The sequence below is a fragment of the Raphanus sativus genome, unplaced genomic scaffold (genome assembly GCF_000801105.2).
Source record: "Raphanus sativus cultivar WK10039 unplaced genomic scaffold, ASM80110v3 Scaffold0058, whole genome shotgun sequence".
Taxonomy (NCBI): Eukaryota; Viridiplantae; Streptophyta; class Magnoliopsida; order Brassicales; family Brassicaceae; genus Raphanus; species Raphanus sativus.
The window spans coordinates 42,679-66,264 of NW_026615381.1; the positions used below are offsets into that span (position 1 = coordinate 42,679).

Below are 23,586 nucleotides of genomic sequence, written 5' to 3' on the forward strand. Positions count from 1 at the left end.
TTCAATTCACACTGACGACCAGGAAATTTACATTCGGATTTATTCTGGCGCCCGAGATCGAAGACCATTATCTAGCCATGACCTATTTTTGGATGTATGTCCGCACCGCTAAGGATTATACCAAGTCTAAGTTGCAATAAAAACAGCTAAAATATTACTCTAAGTTGCAAGTCTTCGGAAGTGCACGGCCGACACAATAGACAAATAATTTCAACAAGTAACGTTGGTCCACTCCCGTCAACTTCACCAATTTGCTAATAATTTGATAATTATAGTTTTTGTCCACAGTTAGCTATACATACCAGAACTAGTGGACATTATTAATATTAAATTATGTAAGTTATCATAAAATGGTTTAGAATTTATTTAAAATAGCATAGATTCTTTCAGTATTGTAAATATAGGCACTATTTCAATAGACGTTACTCCTTTTTTTTTTGAAAAAGGGCTTCAATAGACGTACGCTTTGATTTAAGCAATACAACAAATCAACAATCAACAATAAATTTAAAATTTTAGAAACAAAAATATGACGAGTTTTATTCTAGTTTTGTAGTTAGAGTTGACACGTTTAATCAAGGACCAATTAGATTAGATGTGAACTATAAGATTTAAAAAATCCATCCCATGTTCTCAATAGGACATGTTCAATGTTTTAAAGGTGTTTTATTTTTGTTGTGTGTTGTGAATACCAGTAATGTACTCAATATTGTAATAGGACCATGTTCGTGATAGCAAATATATAATATTAGGAGTATTATTCAGGATCAATTTTTATTTTCACATATCTCCGTAACAATTTGTGATCATATTTACTCTTTTGAGAAGGTATAATAAAATGTTACTCATTTATTTATGAAATAGAAGTTTTTATAAAAAAAAATTTTTGAAGAAAATAAGTTGTTGATAATATTTTCCTTTTTATTAAGTAATTCAGTTACAAGGAGTGGATGAGGATGACACAACTTGGTCAACTAATTACAACGTAACTTTGAAAAAGACATTCCACGTAAAGACTAATCAACCTTTGTCATCTCTCCCGACATGGCCGTACAAATCTAATCCTTTTCCTCGAGCCTTTTATCCATTTCTTTATTACAAAAAGAGAAACCTATTTTCTCTGGTACACTATAAATACTTATAACCTTTCTTTAAGCTCTGAATCTCAGCAAGCAAATCAATCAGACAAATAAAACAAAACAAAATGGGAAACTGCATATGTGTAATAAACAAAACAACAACAGAGAGAAGAAGGAGAAGAGGATCCACCGTGTTCCATGATGACGACGTGGTGGAAGAGAAGCTACTCGGAGAAACAAGTAACGTGTCGTCATCAACCTCTTCTTCCACGTGTGGAGGAAGAGAGATTAAGATAAAGATGACGAGGAAAGAATTTGAAGATCTCATGAGAAACATTAGTTTGGAGGGTTTGACGGCGGAAGAGGTTTTTTCTAATTTTCTTTCCGACGGTGGAGATCAAATCGGAACCGCCGCTGATGTATCTAATGATCACCAACGGCCGTGGAGACCAGCGTTACAGAGCATCCCTGAGATTGATTAATGTATTTTTGGTGAATTGATTGGAAAAGGGCTGAGTTTAATCGCTTAATCAGTGATTTTAGCTAATCCAAAGTTGTGTACATGTTTGTTTTTGTTATCTTTTCTTTTTCAGCAAAATACATTTGGATGAAACATCCGAATGCTAATATATTAGATGTTTTGTTTGGATAATCTAATATTTGTAATGGTTTCAGTTGTATATTGTAAATAATGTTTTAAATGAAAAATTAACTCCATCTTCGAAAATAATAATTTGAGTTGGATGCAAACTGTAGTACCTAGATACCAGTTTATTTTGTACATCACATTTGAATTTTGTTATCTAAATGGTGCGTTCGTAATAAAGGTAAACGACATCAGGATAAGTGTTAATATATTCAAGGATTATATCGTCCACAACAAAAGTTGGTTAGGACTAAGAGAGATGAGTCCATGTGTACACACAAGTGTACGTATGTCAAAGTAATGGATGCACCACATATTTACAATACTCAATCCAATACGTTTACAGTAGATCAAAGTTTTAATAACTAGCTTTCCCTTCTTTGTTTTTTATCAAGGTTTCATAAAGCTTAAAAACTCAAGCAAGAGAGTAATTGTTCACAGAGAAAAGAGACGCTTTAGCTAAGCTATCAGCAGCCCCTTTTTGCAGAATGGGAATGAAACAAAAATAGAGGTTACTAAAAGAAAAAGCTAAACCGCAAATCCTCCACAACTCCTCTATCTTCAACCTGCGTCGAGGTTGAGGATAGGATGGATGCGAACATCTTACAGTCCGAAAACACATTAAGCTTTCGGATTCCTAAAAATCCTCCAGCAAATTACGAGTCAATCAAATCAATATCCAAATGATTTGCTGGTAGATGTACTAAGGATCATCAATGTTGTAGGAAATGATACCAGTGTGTAGTTGTTCTAGCTATGTTTGGGGTTATTGATGTCAGATAATCAGTTTTTAACTTTCTATTTTTGCTTAAGCTGAAATAGTAGAAGCAAAACAGAGCAATAAGAATTAAGCTCAAATCATTCAGGTATGGACAAAGCTAGTTCTAGCCCAAAGCAGAAGAAACATGGGCTTCCAACCACCTTTTTGTTAAATATTTAATTAGCCATAAAACTAAAGAAAACGTATTTAATTAGCCATGAAACCAAAGAAAACACTATATTATAAAGGAAGACGGGTTCAAACCCACCTGTGAGCAAGAGTTTTTTTTTTGGCTATTTTTTGGATTTTTGTTTGTAACCTCTAGATCTCAGAGTGCGAGCTTTGAGTATAGATTCATGTTCTATATTTTTTTTTGTATTCGTCCCAAACATTCAAGTACTTCTAAATCTTACAATCTCAGACAAATAATATATTCTCTTTTTTTCCAAATATAAGTAATTTTAGTTAAATTCACTAATATTTAGAAATTTGTTACTTTTGAAAAAATATCATAAAATATATTTAACTAATTCTAAAAACATATATTATTTGATTGGTCATATAATATCTAATATTAAATATAAATTTGTATTGAAATATGAAAACTGCTCGTAAAACGAAAGAGAATCTTCTAAAACTAATTTTATATGAAATAACAGAGTAACAAAGACAGGCATTTGATGTAATTGTTATGCCTGCCCCCAAAGAGAAATTTTAAATTCTACATGGAACAAAAATGATCAATACTTTTAAACTGTTAGGATATTAGTAACAGTTTGAATAGTAATGCTTAAAACCAAATCAAAGTTAATAATAATAAAATCTTTATACATTTTGGGAAATCCCATTAGAAACCACCAAAGTGGTCATAATTTTCATTTGAAACCTTTAAAATTTTATAATAAACTTTCAAACTAATAACACTCTTAACAAAAACAACGAGAGTATCTTAGGTGATTCTTTATTATTGTGGTGGCCAGAATTATAAACACCATTGATGTAATGATTAATTCGGTTTGTTTTCATAAAACATACATTTTATTAAACTTTTTTTTTAATAAACCAAATTTTTTTTCATTTCCTTTTTATTGTAATGTAAACAAATAAAATATATCATAATAAACATATATCAAATTAGAATTATTTTAAAGTTTTTACTTTTTTGGTCAGCAAAACTTTTTTCGGACTTTTATGATGGCTCTAAACAATAAGCCGATTAGAGAATTTATATTAATTTATCTATAAATTAAATAAAAATATGTTCTGGTAACCAATTAATTAATTTTAATAAAATATATATTTAAGTAAAACTAACTGAGTTAAGAATATCATGTCAATTAGGCCTGGAATTTATTATCCAGGATCCAGATTCGATCCGAGATCCGCTCCGGATTCAATCCGAGATCCGCTCCGTAAATAGGACATCCGGGATGTCCGAATCCGGATAGTAAAATTAAGGATCCGTCAAAACTGAATCCGGATTCGGATATCTTAATTTTTAGGTCCAGATACCCGGATCCGAATCTGTATTTATAAAATATATTAATTTTTTTATTTTACTAATAATTATATTTTATATATTTATATTTATTCATAAAACTAGTTTTATAATACTATATTTTATTTTTAATATTATATTCATATCTATATTTATAAATTTTGTATAAATATTTAATTTATGTATTATTTTAGAATTTTCATATTTTAAAAATTATTATTTTAATTTTATTAATTAGTTTTACGAATCCGGATCCGGATCCGGATATTTGTAAATAGTCTGATATATAAACGGATATCCGAAAACCTCGAATCCGGAGCCAAATACTATAGATCAGACAAATCTGGATCCGAATATCCCAAATTTCTCGGATATCCGGATTCGTCCAATCTCTAATATCAATGGTATTGATAATTATGTTCATCATGATTTGTTAAGAGTGCTATAAACTACTATGATAATAAAAAAACACGTGTTTTTCATAGTTTTTTTTGTTAAGAATGTTATTAATATGAATATTTATTATGAAGATTTAAAGTTTGAAAGTTTGAAGTAAATGTAACTACCACTTTGGAGGTTTTTAATAGGATTTTCCTTATTTTCTTTGTTACTATTATATTTTTTTTTGGTCAAATGTTACTATTATATTTAAGCTGCAGTTATTGCACAAGTTTTCTTTCTGGATTATGTATATTAAACTAATTTTTAATATCTAAACAAGCATCTAAGTTATATATTTTGAAAATTATATATATGATCAATATCAGACCTACTTAGAAGGAAGGTCCAATCTTCAAAAGTTGTAAATGTTTTTAGTTTTTCCTTTCCTTGCAAATCCTTATATATTTACCTTGGCTAAAAACTACTAGTTTCTATTGTAGATCTAATCGAAAGAACATAATCATTATAACATGTTCGATTCCTTGAAAATATAGTTATTCTTCGATTTTTTTTTTTTGATAAAGTAACACATAGTGGGCAAAACAAAATTATTGGTTCCAACGGCCTATATGATGCATCACATCACAAGTTGTCAATGCGCAAAAACTTCTTATCTGATGTCAAAGTTCGCTTTGTAGAATGATGCGGACGACGGCTTTCCATAAAACTCAATCAAGACCCACACACTGCGCTATCGATAGAAGAGTATTGATAAATGAAGATTGCAATTCAATAATTACTTTCTCAACCAAATCAAAGCTGAAAATTTAGTCTTTTTAGTCGTTAACTATTAATAGAATCAATTCAGTTATACACGTTTTATGTGCATTTTATTACTAATTCTTTGTACTTTTTATCGACCAATTACTTTGTTCGAATTTGTAAGAAAACTATACATTGTTGACAAAAAAAGGTAAATTATACATTAGTATAAATAATCTACAGTACAGTATTTGTATTTAGTTTATTCATGGACCCCATCCACCCCGGGGTTTTATACCGTCCTCTCTTTTAAAGTCTCACTGTCCATTTTTCAAATAAAACCAAAGAAAAAGAAACACAGACACTTATTTTCCAACACCCACTTTATTTTCGTTATTTGTTTTATACAACAATTTTCCAAAACACATTTACTTCAAAATAATAGTAACGTGGCAATTTATGTACATGTGTCCAATCCCTACCTGTATACAAAAGGTTTTGTTTTCCGAATCTTCATCATTTCAGAAAACCACATACCTATCAATCCACACATTTCCACTCAATTTCCTTATCAGTTTTTATATAACCAAACCTTTTTATTAACTGTTGTTGATAATTAGAAGCCTAATGGATGCGTCAAATGAGCAGACCACGGAGAGAACCGATCTCCAACGACCGTTGGTGGATCAAAAATCACCATCCTCGGACGTCGGACTTGAGAGCATTTTAACGGAGAATAGCCTTCCGTACAGGAGGCGCGTGTACTTAGGCGCATGTATAGAACTGAAAATACTTCTCAGGTTAGCACTTCCGGCGATACTTGTCTATATAGTCAACAGTGGAATGAGTATCTCTGCTAGAATATTTGCCGGACATATCGGCAGCCACGAACTCGCCGCTGCTTCCATCGGAAATAGCTGCTTTAGTCTCGTCTACGGCCTCATGGTACGTTGGCTTTTTTGATGTGTAGAGTGGTTGAGAGTCTGGACACATGTTAATTTATTAGTTACCTTTTTTTTTCTTTGCTCGTTGCTAAATACTCCCTCTGTTTTTTAAAGATGTATGTTTTAGAGTTTTCACACATATTAAGAAAACACATTAATCATGCATTGTTTTTAGAAATTACCAAATTTCAATGCATTTTAATCAATAGTCTTTCAATAAATTCAATTAATTTTATTGAAATTTGCAATTTTTATATAGAAAACATAAAAAATACATCTTTTTGAAACAAATATTTTTTCTAGAACATGCATCTTTTAAAAACAGAGGGAGTAATGTTAAACGTGGCAATTTGTCGCATTTTTAGGAGGAAAATAGGAGAGTATTAATTACTGTTAAATTATTCTAGTTTGCCGTGTTATTTTATTAATTTTTAAGAGTTATAGCTAGTTAAAGACTTTAGTATGTTTACCTATTGATATAGCGAGAATAACTGTGCACGGCATTTTTTTATGGTTGATGCTTCCGATTATATGTCATTGAACTGAAGAATTCTCTCTTTTCTTTTATGGAACTTGTTAGCATATCTAACGAAATAATAATTTTATTTGGCGTTAAATCTTTAATATTAAGAAAGTTTCAGAATACTAATTAAGTCATTCTTTAAATTATTAACGCTGGTGACCTCTCATGAACTTATAACTCAAAAGATAGTATTCTTTTAGGGATATAAACTTCACCTTATGCAGCTGTTTCTGTTAAAACATAATCCCAAATATCTCACTTATTGAAAACTTACCCTGAGTTTTTGCTAAGCAAATAAATATTCTGGAGTTCGCAAGAGAATAACATTTTCTTGCTAAAAAATAAAAATAATCTTCAACTCTTATATTACAACGTGTAGTGACTTATTAATCTATAACCTGCAACGATTCTAAAATGGGGCTTTGCTTGATAAAATGTGTGTGGAACTTCTATTTTTAAAAATGTGCAGTACAGTAAGTTTTTTTAAATGTTTTTAAGGGTTTTTTGTTTTAAGATTTCTCATGTAGTTAGAAATAGAAGTGTCAGACATTTATGATTCTCTTTCTGTAAATTAGTATAGAATTAACCTTTTTATTTTCTCGTGATATCAGTTCCTTTTCTTAAATTTTATAAGAAGTCATAAATTAATAATAGTATATATAAAGAGATTGTAACAATGAATTGATTTCGACTTTTATCCAAAGTTTGATTTGGATTTCTGGAACAGAAAACGAATTGTGAAAATTATGAACATCTACTTTAGCATTTTCTTCTTTTGCTGCCAAATTATCGTTCACAATATATTACTATCGTAAATCAGATTAAAGAATAAATTCTTAATATGTGAAAATATTCCTTCCGTTTTGTATAACTACAAAACATACGTTATAACAGGTATATGTAAATACATATGCCGATCTTGTTTGTAGAAAATGGATAATGTATTTTCTTTTATATACAATGTAAAAAAAGTACTTATACAGTTTACCATTTATACTTGTTTTGTACAGTTAGGTATGGGAAGTGCAGTCGAGACTCTATGTGGACAAGCATATGGAGCTCACCGCTACGACATGCTTGGAATCTATTTCCAAAGAGCAACTATTGTCCTCGCTCTAGTTGGTTTGCCCATGACAGTACTATACACCTTCTCGTACCCCATTCTACTTCTGTTAGGTGAGCCCGAAATGGTCTCGTACATGGGTTCCTTGTATATCGTCGGGCTTATGCCTCAGATCTTCGCTTACGCCGTCAACTTCACGGCTCAAAAGTTTCTCCAGGCCCAAAGCGTGGTGACGCCCAGTGCTTACATCTCAGCCGCAGCTCTCTTCCTCCAGATCTCGCTAACGTGGATGACCATTAACGTGATGGGCTTTGGTCTTATGGGCATCTCTTATGTTCTGACTATCTCTTGGTGGGTCATAGTTATGGCGCAGATTTTGTATATTACGAGTAGTCAAAAGTTTAGACACACGTGGACTGGTCTTAGTTGGAGATCGTTTCATGGTCTTTGGAGTTTTTTCAAACTCTCTATTGGTTCTGCTGTTATGATCTGTCTGGAGATGTGGTATTCGCAGATTCTTGTTCTTCTCGCTGGTCTGCTTAAAGAACCTGCTCTCTCTCTAGATTCTCTGTCCATATGGTAAGTCCATTTTACAATCTTGATTTTCTTGTTTTTAGTAATGTTCATTTCTTCAACATTTTTTTTCTTCTTTTCTCAGCATGTCAGTTTCAGCATTATCTTTCATGGTCTCCGTAGGCTTCAACGCAGCTGCAAGGTTAGTATTTATGTTTAATATCATTCGAATCATTAATCAGCATTGCTGAAAGTATTATCATTAAATGAAAAACATTGATAGTGTGCGGACAAGTAATGAGCTTGGAGCAGGAAATCCAAAATCCGCTTTGTTCTCTACATGGACAGCGACTTCTGTTTCCTTCGTGATCTCTCTTGCAGAGGCCCTCGCCGTGATAGCATCACGTGATTACATTAGCTACATTTTCACGTCGGATGCTGACGTGGCTAAAGCCGTCTCTGACCTCTGCCCATTTCTCGCCGTCACCATCATTCTTAACGGAATCCAACCCGTCTTATCCGGTACATTACAATTATAACTTTTCATTAAACCCGGAGGGAAAGCGATTTACCTTAACCGAACCAGATAAAATAATTCTCGGTTTGGTTTTTGTTTGCAGGAGTGGCAGTGGGATGTGGATGGCAAACATTCGTTGCATATGTGAATGTTGGTTGCTACTATATTGTTGGTATTCCTATTGGCTGTATACTCGGCTTCACTTTCAATTTTCAAGCTAAGGTTTGTTTTCTATAGTTATTTTCCGTATAGTATACGCTTTTTATCTATACAATGAACATTCTACGTGAATTTTGGTGATAGGGAATATGGACCGGGATGATCGGAGGTACCCTCATGCAAACCCTCATTTTACTTTACGTGACGTACCGAACAGATTGGGATAAAGAGGTAAGTATTACGTGATATAAACTCACATCCTATTGGTGTACAATCATATTTTGCAAGCTAGTTTTGGTTTGGTACGTGTCAATATGATCAAGATAACCATTATACAATAATTCAGGTGGAAAAAGCGAGAAAGCGATTGGATATGTGGGACGATAAGAAGGAGCCTCTTCAAAATTAAACGAGTAATGGATTTCATGAAAAATGTAATTTATGTTTCGATGTATAGATTTATATTTATTGAGAATTTTATTCTAAAATCAGAAGGAGCCTATTCAGTATTCGCCCCTAGCTAGTATTACATCAACATTCCAGGACTATGCTAAACTAACCAATAGCATCTTAGGCTTAGCATTAGCTCTCATTAGCTAGAAAGAAAAGATCTTAACAAGGTTGGTTCTAAACACTTTCGTCGACATTCTTGAGCAAGGAATGCAAATTTGAATAATTAAGTCAAATCTATCAGTAAGCACAAATCTTAACCAGAAACATATTCACCCGTAGCTAGTATTACATCAGCATTCCCAGACTACGCTAAACTAAACAATAGCATCTTAGGCTTAGCATTAGCTATCATTAAGAAAATTCATATACTATCAGATATCTGATTTTATCTGTAAAAATAATTAAAAATTAAAAAATGATGTAAAATGACATTTCTTATAAAAATCTAAAATACTACACATTTTTACAAAATTTAATAACTAAATAATTAATTTAATAAATAAAAAAATATACAGAAATATAAATATATAATCTTATATATGTTGTATGCATATAACGGATCATATCAGATATTCTTTTTCAAAATATTAATATTTGTGCATGCACAAAAAAGTATATTAGTATTTATAATTTAATTTGTTTTTGGCGGATATTAAATTTTAATATTTATTTTTGATTTGTAAAATTACGAATATTCTTATTTTTTTATATCTATTCGACACAAATAGAGGATGAAACAAATTTTACTGATATTTTGTCTCTCCTAATGTTTGGTGTTTCTCTTTGTCTTCTTCACCCATCCAAGCATCTGATACCTTTATAAACAAACTATTCACATATACAGTCTTTCTATATAACTTATCCGTCGTCATTGTCACTTGATTTTTTGGCAGTGTTCACTTTAATAATTGCACTGTCATGGAAAAGACATCAGCCACGTAGTCTTTCTTTATAATTCGATATATTTTTTGTGTTCACCTTATTAAAACATTTCTGAAACGGACATACAAACACATTTTATATTTTATGTTTTCTCTGGGACTAGAGCTATTACATAACGAGAAATTAATGGAAAGTTTCTCAGCAACACTACCAATATTTTAATATAATTTAACTAAGAGCTGTAAAAGCTCTCAAAAGCCACTTGCCCTCAGATATCAAGTTTAGAAATAAATATACAGTGAAAACAAAACTCAGCTTGTAAAATATATCATAGATAGGAGAATTGCAAAAACAAAACTCAGCTTGTAAAATCCCACAAATTTTTGATATAATTCCAGAATAGAGTATTTCATATACCAATTTACCAATGTAGTTAAAATAGTTAGTTGATAAAAATTAACTTAAAATAATAAAAACGTATTTTATAATGCTCAAGAAGTTTTTTTTACTGAAATATAATGCTCAAGAAATTATAATCTTAAATTTAATAAATAATTAGTTGATATACCGAAGGTGGTTGTTCTGAATAGGTGTTTATGTTAGTAATTCTTTTCAAGTAGTTCCAGTAAACAAAATTTCTCTAAATCTGTTATGATTAGTTTAAACACTTTTCTGGCAAACCTTTTGATAATTTAGCATAGTTCAATTTTAAATTTTGTTTTCTGTATCCTTTTTAGTATACCGATTCAATTGATCATTTGTTTATAAGTATAAAATTAAACACATGATGCTGAATATTTCTTTAAGTGACTGTATTCAATTTCCAGTAGTGGCAAATCCTCAAAAGCCATCACGAAAAGGTCAACGAACCACTGAAATAAAAGATGACAAATATACTAGTCAATGAACCACTAGGCCAGGATCACAGGAGTATATATATGTATATATATATATATATGTGTGTGTGTGTCTGCTGATTTTGATGATGTCAACTGATTCTTTTTCCTTTCTTCTAAGGGAAAATTGTTTTTTAGACCAAAAAATGATAATTACGTCATATTAGACTAATTTTTTTAATAGCTTTTAGTATTTTTTAAAATAAATCAAATTAAATAATTTTACACACAAACAAAAAATCAAAATGGTAAATACTGATGAAATATCTATATCTATGTATTGATATATTTTTTCAGTTCTAAAAATGTTTAAATCATAATTTCATATTTCGTTCAAAAAAGTAGAATTGATATTCTACATAGTAGAAAATGTAATCCATTTTTTTCATTGAATCGACTATGTTTAGAATATGTATTCTACCTAAATAATAGTAATCTAAAATATTTAGAAAACACATTTCGCGTTTAACCAATCATTTTAAAATCTGTACAAATCGAAATCTATACATTATTATAAATTAAAATTTGTAGAAATCAGAATCTATACATTATTGTAAATCTAAAACTAATAGAAATCGATTTCAAAAATGTTTACAGTATTCTACACTCTATGGATAAGGATAATCAATTCTAAAAATATGGGAAATGAATATTTGAAAATATTTAGTTTCCTTAAATTTATTAATAGATCGATTTTAAAAATCATTTTTAATAGAAAATCGATTTATAAAAAGAAATCAATTTTAAAAAAATAGAAAAATTGATTTATAAAAATAGAAAAAATCGATTTATAAAAATAGAAAAATCGATTTATAAAAAAAGGAAAATCGATTTTCTTTTAGAAAATAGAAAATCGTGTCTTATAAAATCTAAGGATTTGAACAAAAATCTGGGGCATACCAATTTTAAAATTTAAAAATAAATATATAAAATCAAATTTTAAATAAATAAAAAAAATCAAAGTTTAGGATTTTTGGGATTTTAATATCTTTTAAATTACTTTAGTTAAAATTATATTTTAATATTTAACAATATTTTGTTAATTGTAATTTTGAAATTTTTAGTTGAAATCAAGGACAGTACTGCCATTTAAAATATTTAACCTAATAGAACATAAATTATATGAGATTAGTCTATTAGAACATACTTATCATTTTTGGCCTAAAAACAATTTTCCTTTTTATTAACACTATTTTGATTAAAGAAGTCTAAAGCTATACAATATAGTGGCATTACGCAGAGTGTGTTTAGTCAATACGCCTATAATCATGTTTTGTAATCTAGGAACATTAAAAAAAGTAAAATAAAAGATGAAGATACAAATTCGATATCAGTAGAACTCTTTAGAGCTCTACCGAATAGGACTTCGAATGGATAGTTTTGATAAACTCTTAAAAATTAGATCGAAATCAGATTTTGAAGAGAAAAAATTTGAGGTGATAGCTTTTGATAAGCTCTCGAGATTCAACTAATTTTTGCCAAAATCAAAGCATTCATGTGGTTAGAACCAACCTGAATTTCTTAATCATTGGCATGTTCATTCTTTTTATGATACATGTATTTTATCTTATATTTTTCAATAGGAAATATATTAAACTTATATTTTTATCTTATGCATATTAAACTTAATTAATTTATCAATTATCCAAGTCTGATTTAAAAACATTGGAAACGTAGATACTTACCCAATTTACTAAAATCATGCTGACATTTAGGGTGGGCAAAATATCTGTAAATTTTGATTTGATCCGTTATTCGTATCGATTTGATCCAAAAAATTCGAATATCCTCAATTTTACGAATCTAAGCAAATACTGAAATTTAATATCCGTCAAATAAGAAGCAAATCACAAATACTCATTTAAAAAAAACAAATATATGATCTGTAATGTACATATGCATATACATGTATATATAAAGTTATATATAATTTAATATCTCTATATATATTTTTAGTTATTTTATCCACTAAATTAATTATCTGGCCATTAAATTTTTAGAATTATATAGTTTTAAATAATTTGTAATGAAATATTATTATTTTTATACTAAAAGTTTTCTTTTTTTAATATATTTGAAAAAATGATTTTTTATAATTTTTTACCGGATTGATGGATCGAATCAAATATCCGATAAAATATATTAATTTTTCTAAATGTCTGAACCATCACGGATCAAAAGATTGATTATTTGTACCGAGCACGGATATTCTTAAAATTACGGAAATATAGTCCGTGCCCACCCTACTGACATTTAACTAATTGACTAAAAACATTTTCAATCACCCAAACAGTTTATATTGCAACTAGTATGGTTTTTTTTGGGCAACTCGTATGGTTAACAATACTTTATTACTTGTTGTAGGAACGGCGGACCCACTTACATCTGTTGGCCAGTTAAAATATAAAATATTCATAGTTTGATACATATTTTAGGAATATACCTGTATTACTTCCTCCACATATTAAGTATAAATTTTAATTTTCGTTTTATTATAAGTATTGTTTTATATTTTTAACGCAAGTATTAAATATTTTTACCAACTTTTATTTTTACCGTTAGCTAATTAGTTATTAAAATCAAACAAAATAAAATATTAGAAAAGGATAAAACAAAAAATTTAAGTATTTTTTTAATTTATGTACAAAAACCTTAAACGACACTTATTATGAAAAAAATAAAAATAGAAAATTATTTTTTTACTCTCATTAATTTATCATTCTTTCTTTATCAACAAAAAAAATCTTCTATTTATTCTTTAAATAACAAAAATACATTTAATTTCCATTTTATCTATAAGATATCAATTATTAAATTCACAGTCAAAATACATTTTTCTTCCATTATAATTTTATTCCGAAATTAGGTAATAGTATACCTTTATCATTTTCTAAAAATTGTGGGTTATATGTTCTCTACATTTAAGTTTTCATATGGTCTTTTAAAAAAGCTTGATTATATAGTTTAATATGTTCTCTTAAATGTAATTTATTTGTTCATTTAAATAAATTATTAAAAAAATAAAATATCCATTTTTTTGAAGTAATCATATTTCCTACTACAAACCGAACGGAGCTTAATATATATTATTTCTTCCGTTTCGATTTAGTTGTCATTGTAGAAAAACTTTTGTTTTTTAAAAAGTATCGTTTTATTTCAATGCAAAACCATTTTAGTTTATATGTTATTCTATTTTTATTATTTAAAATATGATTATGTGTATAATAATACTGATTTATATAAAATATATAAAGTTAAATATTTTTTTAATATGTGGGCAAAAGCCTAAAATAATAGCTAAAATTAAACAAAGAGAGTATATTTATTTTGACTCCAAAAAACTTTGCAAGTGTCCTTACGTACAAGCATCCCTAGTTAAGACTCAAATGGGCTTATAAGCTAACCAATCACCTAAATAACTAGACACTAAAACATACGATAAAAACAAAAACGTAATTACTAACCTATGGATATGTCAACTGAGACGGCGGAGAGAACTCTCCGGCAACCGTTGGTGGATCCGACGGACTCTGTGCGAAAACCATTGAGGGACGCCGGATCACTCGAGAGCATCTTGACGGAGAGCAGCCTTCCGTCATGGAGGCGCTTCTACTTAGGGGCATGTATAGAAATGAAACTTCTCTTCCGGTTGGCACTTCCGGCGATATTTGTCTATTTGCTCAACAGCGGAATGAGTATCTCGACCCGTATCTTTGCCGGACATATCGGCAGTCAAGAACTCGCCGCCGCGTCCATCGGCAACAGCTGCTTTAACCTTGTCTACGGCCTCATGGTACGTTTTACGTCATCGTGCACAGCAGCTAGCAGCTAGCACTAGCACATATATTTGGAGGCACGTTGATATTAGTTATATTATAAAAAAAAAAAAATTCTTCTCCAATTTGATATGTATTATATAGGCGCTAAGTAATCTATTGCATTTCTAGTTTTTATTCTTAAATAGATTGTTATTTTTTCCTTTAAACCTAGAGTTAAAAATAACATTTTCATATTTAAAAAAAGAATTAAATGAATACTATTTTAAAGACATACATTGAGATGAAAAGTCTTTAGAGACAAACTTACATTGAAACTATTCAAATTATCACAGCTCATTACAATAAATTTCTGATACATATTTTCCTTGAAAATTTGTAAACTAGAAGTAGAAAAGACAGAGTTCAAAAAGTTCAAACCTTCCAAATGTGTATTGAGTGTATGGCACGAACCAACTAACTTATTGAGTTTTTGTTGTAAATAACTTACAGTAAGAGCTTACAAAAAAAAACTTACAGTACGCACATATATTATCCAAACCGCGAGCATGTGTATGTTTGCATCCAGGACCGAATCTGGTCATGCGTAACTACTCCCCAAAACATATATTTCCGGGAAATCTATTGTAACCAAATTTCCGAGTACAAAAGAGAAAAACCATTCACTTTTTTTAACCATTCATTTTCTTATTAACATGTCTAATTATTCTTTTCTTTCTTTTTGTTGATTTGAATTTGTGATGATTAGATGATTAGAAAAAAACTGTGAGTTTGTAAGTGTCATTTGGGTTAGTACTTCGTAAATCTTTTGATAAAGTTTTCTGTAAAATCTTTTTTTTTTAATTCCTTTTGTAAGAATTCTTGTATGCTTCGAAATAGAAATCAAATAATATAAGTAGATGGATTATAAACACTTTTTTGATATATGGGAAGTGTTTGGGATACAACAAAAAAAATAAGCATACAATTAAACTTTGTTTTTGGCTTTTTAATGTTTGTTGTACAGTTAGGTATGGGAAGTGCAGTCGAGACACTATGTGGACAAGCATATGGTGCCCACCGATACGAGATGCTTGGGATCTATCTCCAACGAGCAACAATCGTCCTCGCTCTGGTTGGGTTGCCCATGACAGTGCTATACACCTTTTCGTACCCGATTCTAATCCTACTAGGTGAGCCCAAAACAGTCTCGTACATGGCATCTCTATACATTGTCGGACTCATCCCTCAAATTTTTGCTTTCGCCGTCAACTTCACGGCCCAAAAGTTCCTCCAAGCTCAAAGCGTGGTGACCCCCAGCGCGTACATCTCAGGTGCCGCCCTTCTGCTCCAGATTTGCTGACCTGGACCACCGTTTACGTAATGGACCTAGGTCTTATGGGCATTGCCTATGTTCTTACTATCTCTTGGTGGTTCATAGTTATGTCCCAAACTTTGTATATTATAACAAGTCCAACGCTCAGACACACGTGGACTGGTCTTAGTTGGAGATCATTCCATGGTCTTTGGAGCTTTTTTAAACTCTCTGCTGGTTCGGCGGTTATGATCTGTTTGGAAATGTGGTATTCACAGATTCTGGTTCTTCTTGCTGGTTTGCTCAATGATCATGCTCTCTCTCTAGATTCTCTTTCCATCTGGTAAATTCATTAATCATTTATTATCTTGATTTATATGAATCTTGAAAAAGATTACAATGTTTTTTTATTGTTTTTTGTTCACAATTTATCTTTTGTTACAGTATGTCAATATCAGGATTCTCTTTCATGGTCTCTGTTGGTTTTAATGCGGCTGTAAGGTTAGTATTTCTTCTTAATTACTTTCAAATCATTAATCAACATTTTCTTTAACCAACACTATTGAAATAAACTATACTCCAAGAAAATCAATGTTTTAGAAAAAAACATATCAAAACATATATTTTTAGGTAATAATGATAAACTATGAATTTATGGTAAATTTATTATGTTTATTGAATTTATGTTGGATTAAATAATGAGAAATAGTTATTCACAGAAAAATATTTATAAGAAAAGTTTAATATTTGTTAATATATGTGAAAATACTAAAATATACATTTTTGAAACAGAAAAGTATTGATCCTTTTTTATAAGTAAGTATTGATTATTAGGGAAGATTATTCGAATATGAATTTTTGTGGAATTTGATGATTCTAATAGTTGAGAGAATTTTACAAGTTAACTAGACTTAACAACTTTATCAAATATTTTTACATAGATATGCATTATTTGTATATAGATTCTACCAATCAGTGTTTTTAAAATCGGACCGAAAGTTGAACCGGAAATATTTTAGGTCACAGTTTAATATAGTTTGATCGGGTCAAACCTAGTTTAATAATATGGATTAATATATTTTTAGTATATAAATTTAAAAGTCATGCTAGTAAATTTGATACATAATTAAAATATAAATAAATTTTAAACATAAAACACTATAAATATAAACTAATTTTATGTTTATATGAATGGTTTGTTGATTTTTTTTTAATTTTAGTTGTTTTTATCAGTTTAATAAATTTGAAATCAAATCCGGCTAAGTGACTGGTTCATGGTCGAACCAGCTAATAAACCTAACTCGGTTCATGATCGAACCCGTCCAACTTTCGGGTCGGTCTGATTTTAAAAACATCGATTGATTGTTATTGATTTTTAAAGTAAGAAATTGATAATGGTAGGAGAAATAGAAAGAAAATCATTTCAATTATTTTGTTCTCAGCAAATTTCGTAAGAGCCTAGATTCCTGAGTTTTCAAGACTTTTATGTACTTTCTTATTTTCCGAGTACTAATAAAGAATATGTTAATGGTGACACGTTTTTTTTGTTACACATCTCATATATTTTTTTTTAGCTTTTGTTTATTTATTAAAAAATACTATATATTATGCTATTACTGCATGGTTGATTAGTAGTTTATGCTCTATCAGATTTATATAGTTTTGTAATTCTTTTTGTTTTAGAGTAGTACATGTAAAATTATAGAAAAGAACTGAAGTTGTGTTTATGGATTATGTTAAAGTTGTGGTTTGTATTATTTCATTATTCAATTTTGCATATTTTGTATGTTAGTGTATTTTATTACATAGATTTTTTTTTAAAGTATTATATGGTATAGATAATGTTCTCAAAGTTAAATCTTCTAAGTAAAAACAAAGAAAAATTACATTTAATAACAATAGATTTTAACACGAACTTAAGATCAATGAAAACTAAAATTTTCGATAACAAAAAATTTTGAATGGAATTTAAAAAACATCACTCCAACAACAATGGATTTCATTTAGATTTTAAAAATTCAAAAATTAATGACAATAGAATCTCAAAATTTGATAATTTCTCTAGAATTCTTTTATCAATAACCCTTTTATTTTAAATAAAATATTATTACAGTGTCAGGACAAGTAATGAACTTGGAGCAGAACATCCAAAATCGGCGATGTTCTCTTCATGGATGGCGACTTTTGTCTCCTTCGTGATTTCACTCGCAGAAGCGCTCGCCCTGATGGCGTCGCGTGACTACGTCGGCTACATTTTCACGTCGGACACTGAGGTGGCTAAGGCCGTCTCTGAGCTATGTCCTTTTCTGGCGGTTACTATCCTTCTCAACGGAATCCAGCCTGTCTTGTCCGGTATATACATGCAAATCAATTTTAGCTAAATCTTGAGATACTCGGTGTACAGGTTTAACGGACCGGGCCAAATAAAAGTCTAATTTGTATGTGCTTGTAGGAGTGGCAGTGGGATGTGGATGGCAGACATTCGTGGCATATGTGAATGTTGGTTGTTACTATGTTGTTGGTATTCCTATTGGTTGTGTTCTCGGGTTTACTTTTAATTTACAAGCCAAGGTTCGTTTTCAAATTTTCTTTATAATATATGCGTTGTATCTATATAGTAAATTAATTTATGTGAATTTTGGTGATAGGGAATATGGACCGGGATGATTGGAGGTACCCTCATGCAAACCCTCATCTTACTTTACGTTACCTATCAAACAGATTGGGATAATGAGGTTAGTGTTACGTGATATCAAGTCTCATCATATTGATTTTAAATCATATTTTAATAAAATTTTGCTTTGGGAGTGTTGAAATTATATTATTATCATGCAATGATTTAGGTGAAAAAGGCAAGAAAACGTCTGGATATGTGGGATGACAAGAAGGCGCCACTCCTAAACTAAATTATAAAAATGTTTGGGAGGTACATGGATCATGAATGATATGGTTCGTTAATTTCAACTGAAATAATGTATGTTTAACCACATTATGGAATAACTAATGTATGTTATTCACTCTGTTTAAACTATAAAAGTTACTTGAATCATTAATTATTTCTAGTCACTCTATACGTTAGGCATTATCTTATAGATTTTTGAACTCATTAATTTGCCTTGGCATTATATACGCAATTTATGATAACCAAATTGAATTAGAAGGAGATAATTGTTCTGAAAGTAAATATAAATATAACAAAAAAATCATTACGTAAAAAAGCCCATTATGTTGCGTACAAATCGGAATGTGAAGGTATGAAAACAAAGGCCACAGAAACTGCAAGAGAGCAAAACTTTGCAAGAGAGCAAAACTTGAGATTGTATTCGAAGACAACATTCCAAAATACACTCAAAAGCTTATATTTGTGACTTCTAAAACCTGATGATCTACAGTAAAAACTCGTCGTTTCTTTCCCTATGCGACTCCAAGGCGATTAGGGTTTCTTCACCTAGTCTGCCGCCGTCGGTGTGGCCTCTCGCCCACCGGTGAGAATCTCCTCTTTCTCCCTCCTCTTCCTTTCTTCCATGGTTTCGATGCTGCTCCTTCAGGGTTCAGAGTTGCTGTTGCTCCTCCCCCACCTCCTGAGCCGCCGCCGGTTCTCTTTCTTCTAGATCTACTCAGTGGGGTCTCTGCTCCCGACCCTCCAGATCCTCCTGACGATTCTGAAACTCCACTGGATCTATCCTCTTTCCCCTGCCAGTGTTTCACCTTAGTAGCTGCGAGGTCTTCTCTTCATTCTACAACAACATCTGACTCACAATATATTTGTATGTTGGTAGTCTTCTCTGATGTTTCAGGTCTACAACTCAAAAAGAATAGAGATGGAGTTAAAAAAGCCAACCTTGGCTTCGTATTTTCAGACTTGTTTGTCTGGCCGTGGTGGATCTTGCAACTCTACACCCCATTATGGTTGCATATTTCCTCACATTTCTAAGGCTCATCAAGATGGTGCTTGATCACCTCTGTAGCCAAGTTCTTTGCTGCTCTCTATACATTTGTTGCTGCAGCATGTTCGGGTAGCAGTTCACTGAGAGTGTTCTCCAATTCCCGTGGCTTCATCTCACTCAGTGCTCATGGTGTTTCACCTTTAAGTTGCTTGTGTGTTATGTTTGCTTTTATCTATGTTTGTGTTATCCGCTTTGCGTTTGATGCAGCGGTTTCTTTAGCTAATGTTGTTGTGTTATTGTTTCTGTTGAACAATTCCTCCTTTGATGGAGTCTAAATTTTATTAATGAAAGTTGGTTTGAACAAAAAAAAAAGCTTATATTTGTGATTCTATTCTGAGAAAACATTGAATTTTCAAAATTGTGTGAAAGGTAATATAAAAACATTAAACAAAACTTTCTGGTCTTTTTTTGTTTAATCATGCAAAGGGTTGATACGTTTTTTAGTTTCTTGGTTTAGTGATTGGAATCTTCATTCTTTTTTTTATTGTCACCCTGAAATGATGGATCTCTTGATCTTCAGGTTTCTTCCGTGCTCTGATTTGGTCTTAAATCAGTTCCACGATTCCGAAGAATATTTATGCAACAATTAGCCCTTTCTTATATACCAATTAAATTGAATTAGAGTGAAACCCTAAAATGTTCTGTAGATTTGCAATGTAAAATAATACACACTCGTCTATGTGCATTAGAACTTTCCATTTGCTTTATATAATTGTTACTTATAGTTTATCTTCTCGCACGAGGGAAAGTAATGCCGGTGACTCCAGCAAACGATGTGGCTCCTAATGTTAAAATGTTCACGAGAGAAGAGATCAAGAACCAGACTGATGATCAGTCTCTACCTCCTAATGATGAACCAATGAAAGATGCTGTCACTGACTTGGACGTTTCTAAACCTGCTCGAGCTTTGTCTTCAACGTCAAAGGACAGCAATGGCGAAGCTGCGACTCGTCTGGTGGATTTTTTTTTCAGCTCCAGAGACGAAGACGATGGTGAATACTGATCAAGATAATCTTGTCTTGGCACAGAAAGAGCAGCAGAAATCTCCTGGCGAGGGTCGTGGGTTTGATCTTATGTCGGTGGAACCGGTTTGTACAGGAGAGAAAGTGCAGCATGGGCTTCAGCTAGAGCTTGGGAACAAGAGTATATTGAGTGGAGACAACAATAACAACAATGGCATCGCAATGGAGACAGATCCTAAAAGCTCTGTGTCGAAGAGTAGATTTATAGCGAAATTGTTTGAAGGAGAAGACAAGAAGGTGGACTGTACCATGGAAGAAAAAGCAACTCCATCAGCTCAGTAGTTTTTTTTTTTTTTTGAAGAAATCCATCAGTTTAGTAGTTAAGATTTAATACTCTCCAATATATTTTTTTGTTTTCTCTTGTTTCAGTTCTTTTTGCAGTAGAGTTTTAGCGTTTGTTGCAAACCTATATCTTCTTCTGGTTATTCAGACATATGTTTCTTTTTTAAGTGTCACAAACTAATTAACTCTAACGAAAAGCAAATAGACATAACATATCCAACCGTTGCTGCTAATCAGTTACCACTAGCGGACTGACGAGACCAGAGCCCTTTATCTCACTCTCTTCTCAAGCCTGAGTGGATACTGGACCGTAAAGGCCTTACAAATTAGGCCCAAGTTAAACTGAATATTCTTCTTCGAGACAGCAAATGCGAAGGAGAATCCATTAAAAAAAGGCGAGAGTATGGCGTTGAACGTGGTATCATCATATGTGCTGCGTCTATCTTCAGCCACGTCTTTGACCTCCTCAACCACCATCAAAAAAGCCTTCGTTACACCTCGATTTGCTTCCTCTCCCCCGAATCTAAGCCTCCTTCGTCGAGGTTTTCGTCGTATAACAGCAATGGGTTCTTCAGCTCCTGGATCGGTTAATAAGGGAGAGGAAGAGTGGCGTGCGATTCTCTCTCCTGAGCAATTCAGGATCCTCAGGCAGAAAGGCACTGAGTATGTGTGGCATGTTTTAGATATATATATATATATATTGATATATCACAATGATTTGCATCCTTGGACATGTATGTAGTTTATTCAGTATCTCTCATGAAAATTAAGTTTAGTTATGTTTTTGGGATAAACAACAAATCAGGAGTGAAAGATCAAAAATTTCAATAGAATTTTCAAAGTTTTCACCTTTGCTTCTGTTTGTATATTAATTCTGATCGTCTTAGAGATGCTATGAACCTTACTCTTTAGTACTAGATTAACAATTAGGAGATACGTTTTCTGAAAGATCAAAACTTTCAATACAATTTTCAGTGTTTTCACTTCTTTTTTTCTTTCTAAAACTCTGTTTTCTGATGTGTCTGAACGTCCTATAGTTGCTACGAATTTTCACACTTTTTCCTTTCACATTAAAAAAAAAAACTCTTGTTTTCTCTTCTATCTGATCGTCTTAGTTGCTATGAACCTTACTCGTCGTAGGATATGAATCTCACTCTTGTGTTTTTGATTGATTATGCTTTAGCCTTTCTTGGTTCTCTAACACTAACAGCAACAAGCAGAAGACCTTATAGTTGAATGTTCTCTCTCAGTGAAATAGTGTCCCTTTAATATTTAAAAATAAATTAAAAAATAGTGGCCCATGTTCTATAACATGATTGTTCTAACTGTGGTCTTTTACACATGTAAATGTAGATATCCAGGGACAGGAGAATACAACAAAGTATTCGCAGACGGGATCTATAGCTGTGCAGGATGTGGGACTCCTCTATACAAATCCGCCACCAAGTTCGACTCTGGCTGTGGCTGGCCTGCTTTCTTTGACGGCCTCCCAGGGGCCATTAACCGAACCGTAAGATTCTCAAAAATCAAGACTTATCATTCATGGTTTTTTGAGAAACTGAACCACTTATCTTTTTAACATGTTTTTTACTCAGGCGGATCCAGACGGGAGAAGAATAGAGATCACTTGTGCAGCTTGTGGAGGACATCTCGGACATGTTTTCAAAGGAGAAGGTTTCCCTACTCCTACCGATGAGCGACACTGTGTCAACAGTGTCTCCCTCAAGTTCGCACCGGGGAATGCAACCTTGTGATAATAATAATAATGTATACTTGTGATGTGTGAAACTTCTCTGTCCCTCCCTCCCGCTGGCTCGCACTTTGTTTTTGTCTTGCTATTTGAAACTAGTGTGACCGCTAGTAGTAATAAGGTCGTCGAATTGAAGTCTTGAGACTCTTGGTTATTGTCATATAAAGATTGGTGAATAATGTTTCTTAGAAATGACTCGAATCACTCTTGTTTCTCGACCACATTTTTTGAGTAGCAACACCACTGATCTTCATATATCTAATACGAATTGAGAAGCTGTGACAAGAGACAAAAAAAACTAAACATCACAAAACACAACTAAAAGTCTTTAAAACTCATGTGTTGCTTTTGGGTTATAAGCTTTTGAAGCTCAACGATTACTTACTTGGTAAAGACGCTGGCATCTTTACATCCACATGAGTTTCCTTGGTTTTTTCCT

At 31.6% G+C, this 23,586-nt stretch overlaps 3 protein-coding genes and 3 pseudogenes across 3 annotated transcripts; all 6 read left to right on the plus strand.

The window, feature by feature from the left end:
* Window positions 1–1,126: 1,126 nt before the first annotated feature.
* On the plus strand, window positions 1,127–1,796 carry LOC108854930 (uncharacterized). The gene has a single exon (XM_018628608.2). The coding sequence runs from the start codon at window positions 1,205–1,207 to the stop codon at window positions 1,559–1,561; it is 357 nt and encodes a 118-aa protein (XP_018484110.1). The 5' UTR covers window positions 1,127–1,204; the 3' UTR covers window positions 1,562–1,796.
* Window positions 1,797–5,627: 3,831 nt separating this feature from the next.
* Window positions 5,628–9,354, plus strand: LOC108854927 (protein DETOXIFICATION 39-like). The gene is made up of 7 exons (XM_018628605.2): window positions 5,628–6,071; window positions 7,604–8,235; window positions 8,315–8,371; window positions 8,453–8,691; window positions 8,790–8,908; window positions 8,990–9,076; window positions 9,192–9,354. The coding sequence occupies exons 1-7, from the start codon at window positions 5,754–5,756 to the stop codon at window positions 9,252–9,254; spliced, it is 1,515 nt and encodes a 504-aa protein (XP_018484107.1). The 5' UTR covers window positions 5,628–5,753; the 3' UTR covers window positions 9,255–9,354.
* Window positions 9,355–14,495: 5,141 nt separating this feature from the next.
* On the plus strand, window positions 14,496–19,199 carry LOC108851679 (protein DETOXIFICATION 39-like; annotated as a pseudogene).
* Window positions 19,200–19,371: 172 nt separating this feature from the next.
* On the plus strand, window positions 19,372–20,421 carry LOC130500910 (putative transmembrane protein At3g54730; annotated as a pseudogene).
* Window positions 20,422–20,729: 308 nt separating this feature from the next.
* LOC130500911 (uncharacterized) lies at window positions 20,730–21,397 on the plus strand (annotated as a pseudogene).
* Window positions 21,398–21,775: 378 nt separating this feature from the next.
* On the plus strand, window positions 21,776–23,368 carry LOC130500909 (peptide methionine sulfoxide reductase B5-like). The gene is made up of 3 exons (XM_056995834.1): window positions 21,776–22,060; window positions 22,751–22,907; window positions 22,993–23,368. The coding sequence occupies exons 1-3, from the start codon at window positions 21,801–21,803 to the stop codon at window positions 23,149–23,151; spliced, it is 576 nt and encodes a 191-aa protein (XP_056851814.1). The 5' UTR covers window positions 21,776–21,800; the 3' UTR covers window positions 23,152–23,368.
* Window positions 23,369–23,586: the final 218 nt, after the last annotated feature.

What these genes read in the sequence shown, in the direction of transcription:
- LOC108854930 (XM_018628608.2), top strand. Translation starts at nt 1,205, where the DNA reads ATGGGAAACTGCATATGTGTAATAAACAAAACAACAACAGAGAGAAGA.
- LOC108854927 (XM_018628605.2), top strand. Translation starts at nt 5,754, where the DNA reads ATGGATGCGTCAAATGAGCAGACCACGGAGAGAACCGATCTCCAACGA. An exon ending in CTAGATTCTCTGTCCATATG is followed by an intron (nt 8,236 to 8,314) that starts GTAAGTCCATTT and finishes TTCTTTTCTCAG; the next exon opens with CATGTCAGTTTCAGCATTAT. An exon ending in GGCTTCAACGCAGCTGCAAG is followed by an intron (nt 8,372 to 8,452) that starts GTTAGTATTTAT and finishes AAACATTGATAG; the next exon opens with TGTGCGGACAAGTAATGAGC.
- LOC130500909 (XM_056995834.1), top strand. Translation starts at nt 21,801, where the DNA reads ATGGCGTTGAACGTGGTATCATCATATGTGCTGCGTCTATCTTCAGCC. An exon ending in CTCAGGCAGAAAGGCACTGA is followed by an intron (nt 22,061 to 22,750) that starts GTATGTGTGGCA and finishes ATGTAAATGTAG; the next exon opens with ATATCCAGGGACAGGAGAAT. An exon ending in CAGGGGCCATTAACCGAACC is followed by an intron (nt 22,908 to 22,992) that starts GTAAGATTCTCA and finishes TTTTTTACTCAG; the next exon opens with GCGGATCCAGACGGGAGAAG.